The following is a 13,601-nucleotide window of genomic DNA, read 5'->3' as shown; positions in this document are numbered from 1 at the left end:
CTTTAAAGGAGTATGGCATTTATAATGAGCTTTTATCTGTGGTTTGTGTGGGTGTATTGCTAGCTGCTAGGTTCTATAAAAGAAGAGGTGTTTAGCTCTGTAGAATCACACTGACTGCAGAGGTAGTCTAATACTCATTGTGTAGTCAATCATGAATCTCATCTTAGTGATTTTCTTTTGCTTTTCTGCTCTGCAATTTGCTGTTTCTCAACCAGCAACTTTCCCAAGCAGTGGTAAGTATTAGCATGATGATGATAGCAGTTTTACACTTTATATTAAAACCACTCTGTTTCTCTCTCTCTTGTAGGAGTTGAGCTCCATCATACTAACAGGTCTCTTCCACTCTATCCTCAACTGGCATCAGTTCTAGTTACTTCTGGTAACAAGTTATGGTGCTCCAGTGCAAGTACCTCAGCCTCCATTAGCTGGAAGCTCCCTGGTGGAACTGAGCTTAGCTCTAGCACCACTTCAGGGAGTGGTGCAACAGTTATGCTAGTTAGTACTTCTGAAGGATCATCACTAGGTCTTGCTCCTACCACTGATGGCACTCTATTGGCCGAAGGCATCTATAAGTGCTGTGTTACTGATGATCAGGGAAATGAGCAGGTTTTAGAGTCATTCCTTATTGGTAAGTAAACCTCACTTTCATGTATATTACTCATTTTGTTGTTGGTATTTGTAGGAAGTTCTTCTGTGAGTGTTTCAGATACCTCATGCTTTCAGTCAGGCATCAACCCAAACAGATTTGAACTAGCCACCAGTATTTCTCACATTTCTCCAACTATAGTCTCGTGCCGTGATCAAGATGATACTGCTGTTTCTGGCACAATTACTAGAAACACACTCAACGACACTGCATATCGTGTTGGGGTTAGCTTTACTCAAGGCTCATTTCCATTCACAGTGTCTTGTGCTATAAGCAATGGGCCTTCAGGAGCTATTTCTACTGTTACCATGACTTGTAGAGCTACTTCAAGTGAGCTACCTTAACATGTGTTTGTACTCTCTTTTAATGATTTCTTTTTTAAAAATAGGTCTCACAGCTCCTAGTCTTCCTTCATCTGGTAAATATACATTATAGATAACTGATACATGTGCTACAATGATTACTGTACTTTATTTTATTCATTGTTGCTCTGTATTTTAGGTAGCAGATTTGTGAGTGGTACTTCAGTGCTTGTCAATCCAAACAGTTTCCTTCCTATATCAAGTATAGCAAGCAACCTCCCACTGTGGTGTTCTTCATCCAATGCTAACTCTAACATCACCTGGACGCTACCTGATGGAACTGTATTGGGACCTACGAGCCCACCATCTGGTGGAGTGGGTGTCATTAGTAGCGCTGGTCAACTGGGGCTGGTACCCTCCGGTAATGGTGGGTTCCCCTCTGGTGTCTACACTTGCTCAGTGAATGGTGTTGCCTCATTTCTGCAGATTGGAAACCCTGGAGGTATGGTACTAAGGATATTGACATGTGCTTTAAAATATTAGTCATTTGTATGGTATTAATACTTATATTGTTTTTTGTTTAGATTTTTCAGCACCAATGGGTTCACCTGCTGGAGAGTGTTTGCCCATATCATCTGGTCTAGCTCTCTGTGCTAACCTTACTGGTGGACTACCCACCAGTGCATCATGCTCTGTGTCTGGATCATCTTTTGTTCTTAGCAGTATACCAACAGCAATAACCAAGTCTACAGTCCCTATAATGTATAGAGTCTGTGTACCCTTCACTTCTTCTGCTGCTGCAATATATAGTTGTACATTTGCTAATGCAATGGGAACTGTCACTGTTGGCTGTAATACGATAGGTAAGATACAGAAATTAGCCCAGTTTTGTTATATAATTTTTTCCTTTTTTTCTATTTGAAGGTTCTGTTGGTCCAGTTCAATCAGTAACTGCTGTAAGAAATACCAACAATCCTAGCTCAATCAATGTGACCTGGACTCCAATAAATAGTCCATATGTGCAGGGATACAATATCAGTGTTACAGAGACCAGTACTGGCACAACACAGTATTTCACAGTTGGTCCAGGCTCAGCTAGTCAGACAATAATAACCAACATTAATCCTCAGAATGCATATACCGTTACTGTCACACCAGTAACTAATGACTCCACTATTGCAGTGATGCCTAGTACACCTGTTACTGTTCGCCCAATCATAAGCACTGGTGGCCAGTGTAATCCTGCTGAAGGATTCATAGTTGATATACTCTTGACAAGAAATATATCAGCTCTCTGCAACTGTTCTACAATAGAAAGCCAGGCTGGACTTCCAATGAGAGCACTCCAAGCAGCTCTTGGTGGGAGCAATGCTTTCATTAGGAATTGTACTGATCCTATCCTCCATTTGAGTGCCAGTGCTTGCTATGAAGACTTCAAAGAGAAAACAAGAAAGACCATAAAATTCAAGACAAAATTCAAAACAGGAAAATCAAAGAAGACAAAGAAAACAAAGAAAACAAAGAAGGGTCGTACTAAAACAGTCACTAGTGCTACAGGTGGAACTGTCAATTTCTATGTACGTGGTCTTGTTCTCTGTGGCTCTTGCTCTCGAAACTCTACCACCATGCAGAAACGTGACGTTGAAGTTAGTCTGAAATCTGGGGCCAGAGCAGAATGGAGCGTACAGAGAAATGGAATGGAAAGGATGAGGAGACATGTGAACAGGATCAAGAGAAAGAGGACAAAGTCAAAGAAGACCAAGACTGCCAATATAGTCCAAGAAGTCCCTCCAATGGTCGCTGTGGATAGCAAGATGTACAATGTCTATTTTAGGGAGGATGGAAAAAGTCAAGGACTATTTTGTGGTAACACTACAGTGACTGCTGGAACTCTTTGTGGTAAGGATTATATTTAAATGATAATCTAGTACATTTATCATTGCTGTTATAACTTTTTTAGATTGTCCTTCACAGTGTAATTTGCAGAAATGATCATAGAAAAGTGAAAAACTTTAAATTTATTATGATTTCCAAGATCTATCAGTCTGATTTACGTATTTGTATCAATTTTTCTTTATTTTTGTTGTCCTATTAACATTTCTTTTAAAAATATCATTTTCTAACACTAATAACAAATCAATCCTAATGCATTGATAAACTGTACATCTACTATTGAGTGTTCTTTCAAGAGTTCTTTGGCATCTGATTGGTCGCCATTAGATAGAAAGTATAAGAGACTGCAGCTAGACCAAAGAAGCAGGCCCCCACAGCTGATCGATACAAAAGGAGATCCGCCTTGCCGCCACGTAAATGATGAGGGCCTGTCCTATTCTAAAATAACAAAAAGGGAAGGATGCCATTGATGACAAAAGCCATAATACGAGACAAAATGGCTATTGCTAAAGATACATATCAAATGGACGGAGTCACATAGTTTAGATTTTTCATTAATCATTATTGTTATAATTAATCAATTCAAAAGAGGTGATGCTAAATATACACTTGGCAATAATCAACTGTTATACATGCATAATGTGATATGTGACACGTCACAGTATTGCCCAGGATAATTCATGTAGGTAAGTTTTACCTGGAATATTCTTTGGTACATTTTGATTCTTTTTGCATATGGATGCATGCTTGAAATCTAGTTGTTGATGGTTGATTGATACACAGCCCAGCCTCCTTAGATGTGCACTTTAATTAGAATTCTGGGCGTGGTAATTACCCACGTGCTGTCACGTGATGGCTTCCTTCTTTTCATTATGTATCCTTTTACTACATTTTATACCTTTTATCTCTTGCAAGGAGAGGAGGTACATCAGTTACACGGTCAATATGGGAGAAGGCTTTAATCTGAGACGAGACGTTCACATGAGAGCTGCCAATCTTGTCCGTAGTCTCCGTACTAAAACGAAATACGACTGGATACTTGTTCTACCTCCATGGCCTCACCTCTATCACTGGAAGTCCTCAGTCCCTCAGGATTGGCTGCCTTGGGGACAATTCTTTGACGTAGAGAGTTTGAATGAGTATGTGCCAAGTATTGAGTTGGAGACTTACATAGAAAGAGAGGGTTTAGTTATTGACGAAGTAAGTTATCATTATTATTATTATTATTATTACTATTATTATTATTATTATTATTATTGTTGTTGTTACCATAATATGCCATCAGTCACATTTGTTGGAATTAATTCAACATATTTCCATAGCATTATTGTTTATTATTTTTAGCTTTCCACTACAGTGTCCACTGACTAGATATCCTTATTAGCAAAGCTTTTGTAATGCATTCTTCTTTTTCTTAGATTCTTAGTCTTCAGCGTTTGGAGAAACCATTTACTGACAAAGGAGAATGGCTGGAGAGTGTCACAGAAGAGCCATGTCATCAGAGAATAAGGAAGGACCTCTTTAGTCCACTGGATTTCAATGTCAAATTGATGTCATGTCTCACAACTCAAGGAAGGACGTCAGTAATAATACCTGAGCTACATAAAAGAGCTCACAAATCAAGGTCTGCATGTCCTTTTATTGCATACAGTCCTTGCACTATGTAGAATGATGTAAGTGCCATTTTTTAAAAGTAGCAAATTTTTAAAAAGAATGAGACTATATAATAGCCCATGGTTTTCTCCAAAAAATGGCCAAAAAATCACCTCAAATTTTTATTACATTTTCTGATGCATATTGATGTTTTTATGCTGTGTAGAAAGTTTGAGGTGATTCCGACTTCAATTTTTCAAGTTACATGTACGACCATTTTAAGAAAACGTCAAAAATCTGAAAAAATCCCTGTACTATAGCCCATGGTTTTTTCCAAAAAATGGCCAAAAAATCACCTCAAATTTTTATTACATTTTCTGATGCATATTGATGTTTTTATGCTGTGTAGAAAGTTTGAGGTGATTCCGACTTCAATTTTTCAAGTTACATGTACGACCATTTTAAGAAAACGTCAAAAATCTGAAAAAATCCCTGTACTATAGCCCATGGTTTTTTCCAAAAAATGGCCAAAAAATTACCCCAAATTTTTATTACATTTTCTGATGGATATTGATGTTTTTATGCTGTGTAGAAAGTTTGAGGTGATTCCGACTTCAATTTTTCAAGTTACGGCCATTTTAAGAAAACATCAAAAATCTGAAAAATACCCTGTACTATAGCCCATGGTTTTTTCCAAAAAATGGCCAAAAAATCACTCCAAATTTTTATTACATTTTCTAATACATATTGATGTCCTTATGCTGTGTAGAAAGTTTGAGGTGATTCCGACTTCAATTTTTCAAGTTAAGACCATTTTAAGAAAACGTCAAAAATCTGAAAAATACCCTGTACTATAGCCCATGGTTTTTTCCAAAAAATGGCCAAAAAATCACCCCAAATTTTTATTACATTTTCTAATACATATTGATGTCCTTATGCTATGTAGAAAGTTTGAGTAGATTCCGTGTTTTGAAAATACCCAAGGTGCCCATGGTTTTTTGAAAATTGGCTCGAAAATGATCACAAATTTTTACTACATTTTCTGGTACATATTGCTACTATGAATGAATTTTTTAAAAAGATTTGACCAATGAATTCACTACACATACATAATATCTTTACATCAACTTTGATGCGTATGATAGTCTAGAGTCTTTCTGCTAATAATTTCAGGTCATTCGTAGTAATGTGGTTTGAACTCCTCCTACACGATGAGTTTGGAAGCATCGACTACTGGAATGTAAGCATCACTGTATTTTGAACTCAATTTTATTTGATCCTTCAGGCAAGGAAAAGCATGGTGTATGCTCAGGAGCTCCGAGACATTGGAACTGAATTCATGAAGGATCATCTTGATTATGATCCTGGGATCGGAAAGGGGCGGAGTAAACCTAACAAAGGGGGCGGGGCTTATTTATCGGTTCATCTCCGTTCTCAAGATTATCAAAGATCAAAGCCGCACCTGGTTCCTTCACTAAAAGGCCTCGCCAAGCAACTTAAAACATTGAAAAAGGAACAAAAACTAAAAGTTGTTTTTATAGCAAGTGATGCTGGAATATCAGGTATAGTAACTACACTCACCTGTTAGCTAACCACTCCCATTTTGGCACAGACAAGAAAAAACTACGGAAACTTATCGGGGGAAAAGTCGTCTGGTTTGAGCCGGATTCTGATATCATCCATCGCTATGGTGATGGAGGTGTGGCCATAATCGACCAATGGATAGCAGCTCATTCAAAGTGGCATCCAATCAGATTTCCTCTTTTTAATGATAGTTTTTTGTGATTTGTAGGTTTTTTGTGGGTACGACAGAATCGACTTTTTCATTTCGTATTCGTGAAGACCGTCAGTTTTTAAGGTTTTCTGTTGATAGTACCTTTAACCAGCTCTGTGGCAACGAAAATAATGAGACTGATCCACACAGCTGCCCTCCTCCTTCAAAATGGCTGCTGATTGAAGACAATCGCAATTCAGTACGTTCAGAATTGTGAATTTTAAAAAATCACTTTTTTCTTCCTTAATTTATTAAATTTTTTTTTCAAAAAAAATAGTGAAATTACCAAACAATTATCATGAAAAAATAATATTAATAATTTACAATAATACTTTTAGTTCACATACATATACATGTACATGTCATAGGTATTTCAGTGATGAACTGCTGGCCAGCTCAACTTCATCTTAAGACGGTGCTCTTGTCCATACTTTATAGCTTAACACACGACCAGAAAATCTAGAAAAATTAATATTAATTTAAATAATGGATCATTTTTAGCTATAATTTTTTAATTTAAATAATAAATAATGCACATTTTTTAGCTGCATAGTCTACTGTACAGTGTTTAGTGTTTCTTACTTTGAATGAGCGTTACTGAATATCAGTGAGTATATACCAGCCTTCTGTGCCACGTATTCGCCAGTGAGAACAGTTTTGTGTGACATTACTCTTCGTAATGGTAAAACCTACCATAATACAGTAGTAGTAATAATAATAATAGTAATATTTAATTCCAATTTTATAATTACAATCTCTCACCTCAACTTGTGTTTCAGTCTCGTGAGACTCTTGATACTTGAGTCCAACTGCTATACCTTTCGGTTGTGAATTGAACTGCCACAGTACCACAGTCCTTGGCGTCCGGACCATTACAGTCACAGTGTGAGTCTTACCTCCTTCCACCTCCATATCATTAACCTCTCTAATGACAGACCCTGGGGTACCAGGGATCTTACCACTAGCTTCTCCACTACCGTCTCTCTCGCTGTCATCAAACCTGCTCAACTGAGGGGTGGAGGAGGAGGAGGGGTCTCTTCTAGAGCCGCCAGGTGTAGCCTGACCTGTTTCTAATTTGGATAGTTTAGCTTGTAGGGCCGTCACGTCAAGACGAGAGTCCGGAGTACCGAAAGGATATACGTTATCACTCTTAGTGCTCATGGTCTCTATGACACAGAACTCGTCGTCGGGATCAGAAGCAGCTGTGAGATCAGTTGCTGATACTGTGTAGGTAATAGCTTTACCGCCAATATCACCTCCTTCAACTCTATCGTCCTGTAGGAGCGGCTCTACACAATATTCAACCGAGTTCTCCATTGAGCTCTGCTGGCTTGAAGAGAATAGTTTACCGTTGTAAGTGCCACTCCCCTGACCGCCGTCACGTAAATGCGATAACAATGGTTCGTCGGAGCCGTCCAGAAAACTATTGAGTGACACGCCTCCAGGAAAACTGTTAATGTGATTGATCGTGTTTGTAGTGGTGTCTCCGTCCCCTGATGGTATTGTGTCAGGATTCGAGAGAGCAGGTTTGACTGATACGGATTCCTCATCAACCGGATTGACTAGTGATGAAGCCTGTGGTGTCCTTAAGGTTTCTATCTTACCATAGCAACCAGCGCATACACGAACTGGGTCCCTATGTATTAATAAAAAAGTGAAGTGACATTTTCTTGTAATAAAATATCTTCTAAAGTTTAGATGTACGTACTACAAGCAACTAACAGCACAAGAAAACATTCATGTATACATACACTCATTCTCAAGAGTACATCATGTTCAGTACTAGTGGTTTATTGCAGATAAATAGAAAGTAACTGTTATAATCTAATATAGCAGTATGTATACAAGTATGTGAAACATTACTTGTTTGATGGTAGTTGAGCTTTGTGAGAACAACAATTGCCACAAAATACCTTCCCACATGATCTACAGTGATGCTAGGGAGAGAGAGAGAGAAGTTAAAATGAGGATAAGTTATTGTGTAGAAATGAATGAAAAAGAGAGGATGATTGCAGAAAAGAAAGTAAAAAAGCAGTAAAGATAAAGGCAAGTATAATCCAGCTATTACCTTCCTGTTAAACATTGAGAATATAATCTTACATCCCATGCAGTTTACTACATCACGACTGTCCAGCCATTGGCCTTTAGCTACTTGCTCTTGCTCAAGCTCATCAGCATGCTGCCACAAACTGACCTTTTGGCTTTAAAAATTAACATAATAATAATAATATTATTTTTCTAGTTTTTTCTTACGCTAGCAGCCTTTGAATGGCTTTCCTCAGTTCTTCATTTTCTTGCGACATTTTTGTTGAGAATCCACTGAGTCTCTGCATTTCTTTAGTCATCCTTTCTCTCTGGTCGTCCCACTCTCTCTCCTTCTTCAAGAACTGCTCTCTCACAGCATCTCTGTTTAATGTCTTCTGCAATGAGAGACAACGAGTAATAATAATTATTGAAGGAGAACAACACTTAATCTAAAATCTATTGCTCTATCAACAATCAATAACATTGTGCCATAGAATAGTTTCTAATAGCATAACAAGTACAATATTCACTAACCTCTGTTAGTTGTTCATTAAGTGATTTCATTTCCTCTTGAAGGCCCTGCCAGCGTGTATCGGATATAGCTAATTGTTGTCTCAGTTCTTCGTTTGCTTCTTCCTTCTGGTAGAGGCTCCCTCTTGTTTGAGTTAGCTGATCTGAGAGTTGCTGCACTTGATCCTTCAGCTCAGATAGTTGCATCTCTCTCTTGCTGTAACTCTAAAAAAATTTCTTATAATTTACTACTTTCTAATTTATACATTTATTAAGCTACAAAGTCATGTATATGCATCAGAAAAAATACATTCCCTCCTTTTCAATCTTGGCAAAATTTGACCAAAAACCCTATACTATAGAAAAGGGTCTTTGGCCCAATTTTTGAGCAAATTAAAAAATTTAATTTTGATTGTAATAACCTAAGAACCTGTGTAATCTTTCCCATTGATATTACTAGCCCACCTCTGCTACATGTGTACAAGTACACTTCATACCTCATTATTCTGCTGTAGCTGTATATTAGTGGTGCTAAGTTGAAACCTCAGCGATGCTGTCTCCTGTTCCACCAGACCCTGCATGCTCTTCACTTCCTCTATAGCAGAGTCTCTCTCCTTCTCCAATTCTTCTCTAGTAGCCACTAATGCCTTCAGCTCTTCTTCTAACTCTCTTGTCTTCTCGCTAAACTCTGTCCTGCACAAGCTTAGCTGTGAGTCTTTCTCTCTCAGTTCTTCTTGACTCAGACCCAGTACATTATTGAGTCTCTCAATCTCCTCTTGATTTGAAGAGAGTTTACCCGAGGCCTCCCTCATCTCTGATTCATGAGAATCTTTAAGTGTCCTAATGGTATTCTCAAGGATCTCTTTGCTCTTCCGTTCCTCTTCCACTTGAAGCGAAAGTGCCGAGTTTGCAGACTCTATGGATGATAGTCGGAGTTTTGTCTCGTTGAGTTCTTCGATGGTTTGCTTCATTTCGGTATCGGAGGGAGGAGGAGTGGCGGCCATGTTGGACTTGTCTTCCTTTAATTGTGCTATCTCTTCTTTGAGAGCCGATATCTATACATGTGCATGTACAAAATGAAAGTAATTAGTTGCTTTCACAATAAACACAATGCATACTTTGAATACCATTAAACTGTGTAAAAGTACGTGCTATTGGGCTGACAGACTCACATGCATTTAAAAGCTATCTGATACATATACATTCAATCATTCCAACATACACGGCATATACATAGGTCTCTATACTTACTTGTTCCCTTTGCTCCACAACTTGCGACCAAAACTTTCTCTTCTCATCAGACGTGACCTGAAGCTGTAGGCTAGTGCTGGCCAGATCACTCTCCTTTGATTGGACCTCTTCCTCTAAATCTTTTGCCTTCCTTTGCTCGGCTTTCAACTCTTCCTCTATCTTGAAAACCTGCTGCTTCAATTGATGCACAAGTCTGTTCCTCTTATCCATGCTCTTAGTAACATCGCTCGACATTGTCAAAACATAGTCCTTCAGTAATGAGAGACCAGAGGATATATCATCAAGTTGTTTCACTTTTATCGAAGGCAGGTTAGTCATGTGACTGTATCCTTCAAATTCGTCGACTAGTAGAGTCCGTATTTCCTCTAGTAGGGACCCAACGAGTGAGAGGTCAAAGGGAACCTCGTGTCGTACGAATATCTCACTGGGTTCTTCCTCTATTGCTCTCTCTAGCGTGTACTAAAAATAGAATTGAATGGTTACTAAATATAGCTTGAGACACATTATTATTCATACAAAGACATTCCATTACTATAGTATTACCATACACTTGCTATACATGTATTTGTATTTGGCATAATGTTGTTAAAAGTGCTGGCTGCTCCTGTTTAAGTGCTAATTCGTAAAAACTCACTTCCTCTTTGTAAAGCATTGACTTGTCGATTGATTTAGCCTCACGAGTGACCAGTGCCTTCTTAAGCAGGCCTGACACTCCCCCTCCTCCTCCCCCACCTCCTCCATTACTGGTTCTCCTTGGAGACTGTTCACTGAAGGATTTCCTAATAAAAGAAGATCATGTAAATGTGTAGATATAGACATGTTACTACTCATTTCAGAACAAAATCAACTTACAACTGAAAATGTAAAAAATGAGACCATTGCCAATTTCTGAAAGTAGCAAAGACTATTACAGCCTATGCTTTTTGGCTCATGACGCTTTGCAAAAATTAGCCCCAAAACATCCAAATTTTTATCATATACAATGTACATTAGCTACGCCAAGCAGACACTCTGCCATTTGCAAAAAAATAAACAATTTTATAAGAATTGCTAGCCTGCACATGTATGAGTCTTCTGATAGAAATATTTCTTAATATTCGTTTAATTCTTTTTTTAATTTCTCTCGCTCTTTCCCTTACTGAATGAAAGAAGGCCAAGCGTCATCCAGGTCCAGCCCATCCACTGGGAGTGAAAAGGTCACATCATAAAGGTCATAAAGGGCACTGATGAGTCTCTCCGTCAGTGAAGGGACAAGCAATACTGCACCAGACTGATACCAATCTCTAAAAAGAAATTAAAATTAGAAGAATTGTCAAGGGACAAGCATTAATCTAAAGACACAAGAAGGAATTGAGAGAACTGGTAGAAAGGAAGAGGAGAAGGAAGAGGAGAAGTAAGATACATGTATCCCATACTTTGTCTTTTTGACGTTACTGATTGATGTCTGAACACAGTCGGCTAATAATTGCTCGTTCAAGCATAACCGAACTAAAGCCCGCCCCTTTCCTTGACTGCTCACAATCTGATTATATAACGATACAAAAGTCACATGACATGCAATCAATGTGATTCGCATACCTCAGAGAGTCCTTGAACTCTTTTTACTATCTGTTCAAAGTTCTTGAGACCGCTGAGGTTTTCCATAATGTAGTGATAATAATCCCTGCGCTCTCCCCAGAAACTAAGTTTTTCTGTGTGAAAATAAGTAAGCACTAAACAGTACTTTCTCATCTAATATGTACATGAAACTAATTACTATTATTATTGTATCATTCCCATGGTTATAAAAACAACACCTGTATTGAAGTAATTCACCACACATTTTGATAATTTCATTATGTGCTAAAAATGTTATTACTACATTATTATCATTATTATGACTATAGTAATATTCATAATGTAGAGATAAAAATATCTAACTTTTTTAGCTACTAAAATTTACTTGTACATGTATTTTACAACCTACATGTATACATTAGTCGCTTGCTGAGTTACGAAATACAATTCATTTTAATTTTATAGCCTGCATAGAACTGTGTACAAACCTCCATCATTGTTCTCACCTTTCTGTCCATGACGTAAGATGCTTTCAAGGTATCTACAGAATCTTGACACCTCTATGGTATCATCAGTCAGTGGTTTTGATGTCTGACTGTATATAGTCTTTAATCTCTCGACAACAGCTGCAAGAGGGTATCAGTATGATTCTTAATGCATTATAGACAATAGAAACACACCTTCTATCTCCTTCAAGAGGTCTTCTCCGCTCACAAGCTCCTGTACTTGGGTCTCTTCCCTCCCGACACCAGGCACGGCGGGCCCAGGACTTACCCCACCAATCCCTCCAGCCTCTGAACTAGCTCCAGTACTGCTGCCAGCAGTGGAACTAAAACGAAGAAGATCACTCATGGCTAGAACTCTCCTGCTTGCTTCAGTTCATGGGCGGAGTCTATAGTAAGGCGTGGTGTCATGGTAATTATACCAATTATTAGAAATCAAGACCATTTATTAGAAGGAAGTGGTGTATGCATTTATGTGAATCTGATTTGTAATTCACTGGCATTGGCTTCAACAGCTAAGATACTGCATTTTAAATAACCATTATAAATTAAATCAAATTATTTTAAAATGAGCAAAATAAATGGATGTCAAAGGAGTAAGAGAGAGAGAGAGTAAGGAGGTATTAGTTGTAATGTCAGTCACTGTGACACAGTCTCTAGGTAAAAATTATTATAAAAGAAATAATAAAGTAAGAAATACCTTAAGCTCATTCCAGCTCTCTTGTTGTCTTATAGCGCTTTTAGCATCACTAGCAGTACCTATACAACACATGCTAGTGACCCCAGGCAGCACCACGGGGAGGTAGCGCTATACTGCTGCCCACCCTAAAAAGAAAGCAGTAATTTATGAGGTAATAGAATCTATTTTGGTTACCTTAATCCATCAAAAAAGAGTCCAGGAAGATCAATTAGATGTTATAGATGCTGAAAACGAAACATAACACTCTGTTAAAATACATAAACCCACGTAGCTAAGAATATGTACTTTTGGTATAATCCGGCTAAGGATGCATATATGGGTACGTATGGGTCACCTTATGAGTGCACTCATTGTATAACGTGAGCATAAATGGGGTCACCTGTATGAAGAACATGTATGAATTGGGTCCCCTATAATGAAGAACATGCATGAATTGGGTCCCCTATAATGAAGAACATGTATGAATTGGGTCCCCTATAATGAAGAACATGTATGAATTGGGTCACCTATAATGAAGAACATGTATGAATTGGGTCCCCTATAATGAAGAACATGTATGAATTGGGTCCCCTATAATGAAGAACATGTATGAATTGGGTCACCTATAATGAAGAACATGTATGAATTGGATCACCTATATTACAACATGGTGTACTATTTTCAAATTATGAAACTAATTGTGCTAGTAACAATACACACTCACACTCGCCACAAAACGCAACGCAAAATGAAAATTTCGCTAATTTCGTGTCAACTCTAAAGCGTTATTTGCATCAACTCATCAGATTATCCACGTAGTTTTGACGTGACGTTGATCATAAACCTACAATGAGAGTTATGGACTTAT

At 38.0% G+C, this 13,601-nt stretch overlaps 3 protein-coding genes and 1 long non-coding RNA gene across 4 annotated transcripts; 2 read left to right on the top strand and 2 right to left on the bottom strand.

The window, feature by feature from the left end:
• Positions 1-38: 38 nt before the first annotated feature.
• LOC100632294 (nuclear pore complex protein DDB_G0274915-like) lies at positions 39-3,077 on the top strand. The gene is made up of 8 exons (XM_019998535.1): positions 39-233; positions 308-628; positions 683-976; positions 1,035-1,064; positions 1,148-1,450; positions 1,533-1,811; positions 1,873-2,847; positions 2,909-3,077. Exons 1-8 carry the CDS (start codon positions 152-154, stop codon positions 2,938-2,940), a joined length of 2,316 nt encoding a protein of 771 aa, XP_019854094.1. The 5' UTR covers positions 39-151; the 3' UTR covers positions 2,941-3,077.
• On the bottom strand, positions 3,046-3,658 carry LOC109583270 (uncharacterized). Its single transcript, XR_002185440.1, has 2 exons — positions 3,539-3,658; positions 3,046-3,279 (listed from the first exon to the last, which is right to left on the bottom strand). It is a non-coding gene; the product is annotated as an uncharacterized LOC109583270 (long non-coding RNA).
• A 13-nt stretch (positions 3,659-3,671) lies between these two features.
• LOC109583269 (GDP-fucose protein O-fucosyltransferase 2-like) lies at positions 3,672-6,595 on the top strand. Its single transcript, XM_019998536.1, has 6 exons — positions 3,672-4,041; positions 4,260-4,465; positions 5,608-5,674; positions 5,720-5,996; positions 6,047-6,173; positions 6,227-6,595. Exons 1-6 carry the CDS (start codon positions 3,694-3,696, stop codon positions 6,423-6,425), a joined length of 1,224 nt encoding a protein of 407 aa, XP_019854095.1. The 5' UTR covers positions 3,672-3,693; the 3' UTR covers positions 6,426-6,595.
• On the bottom strand, positions 6,481-12,454 carry LOC100632167 (FYVE and coiled-coil domain-containing protein 1-like). Its single transcript, XM_019998534.1, has 15 exons — positions 12,232-12,454; positions 12,058-12,177; positions 11,573-11,685; positions 11,410-11,516; positions 11,134-11,277; positions 10,629-10,773; positions 9,995-10,453; positions 9,241-9,798; positions 8,768-8,968; positions 8,462-8,628; positions 8,277-8,409; positions 8,072-8,145; positions 6,971-7,844; positions 6,791-6,897; positions 6,481-6,667 (listed from the first exon to the last, which is right to left on the bottom strand). Exons 1-15 carry the CDS (start codon positions 12,401-12,403, stop codon positions 6,616-6,618), a joined length of 3,426 nt encoding a protein of 1,141 aa, XP_019854093.1. The 5' UTR covers positions 12,404-12,454; the 3' UTR covers positions 6,481-6,615.
• Between the last annotated feature and the right edge of the window lie 1,147 nt (positions 12,455-13,601).

The sequence above is a fragment of the Amphimedon queenslandica genome, unplaced genomic scaffold (genome assembly GCF_000090795.2).
Source record: "Amphimedon queenslandica unplaced genomic scaffold, v1.1 AMPQUscaffold_13315, whole genome shotgun sequence".
In the NCBI taxonomy this organism is placed as follows: domain Eukaryota; kingdom Metazoa; phylum Porifera; class Demospongiae; order Haplosclerida; family Niphatidae; genus Amphimedon; species Amphimedon queenslandica.
Note: the sequence above shows the minus strand (reverse complement) of the source record. Positions and strands in the feature narration are given on the sequence as shown.

What these genes read in the sequence shown, in the direction of transcription:
- LOC100632294 (XM_019998535.1), top strand. Translation starts at nt 152, where the DNA reads ATGAATCTCATCTTAGTGATTTTCTTTTGCTTTTCTGCTCTGCAATTT. An exon ending in AGCAACTTTCCCAAGCAGTG is followed by an intron (nt 234 to 307) that starts GTAAGTATTAGC and finishes TCTCTCTTGTAG; the next exon opens with GAGTTGAGCTCCATCATACT. An exon ending in GACTTGTAGAGCTACTTCAA is followed by an intron (nt 977 to 1,034) that starts GTGAGCTACCTT and finishes TTTTAAAAATAG; the next exon opens with GTCTCACAGCTCCTAGTCTT.
- LOC109583269 (XM_019998536.1), top strand. Translation starts at nt 3,694, where the DNA reads ATGGCTTCCTTCTTTTCATTATGTATCCTTTTACTACATTTTATACCT. An exon ending in AAAAGAGCTCACAAATCAAG is followed by an intron (nt 4,466 to 5,607) that starts GTCTGCATGTCC and finishes TAATAATTTCAG; the next exon opens with GTCATTCGTAGTAATGTGGT. An exon ending in AAGTGATGCTGGAATATCAG is followed by an intron (nt 5,997 to 6,046) that starts GTATAGTAACTA and finishes ATTTTGGCACAG; the next exon opens with ACAAGAAAAAACTACGGAAA.
- LOC100632167 (XM_019998534.1), bottom strand. Translation starts at nt 12,403, where the DNA reads ATGAGTGATCTTCTTCGTTTTAGTTCCACTGCTGGCAGCAGTACTGGA. An exon ending in CTTACGTCATGGACAGAAAG is followed by an intron (nt 11,686 to 12,057) that starts GTGAGAACAATG and finishes ATTTTCACACAG; the next exon opens with AAAAACTTAGTTTCTGGGGA. An exon ending in GCCATTCAAAGGCTGCTAGC is followed by an intron (nt 8,410 to 8,461) that starts GTAAGAAAAAAC and finishes TAATTTTTAAAG; the next exon opens with CCAAAAGGTCAGTTTGTGGC.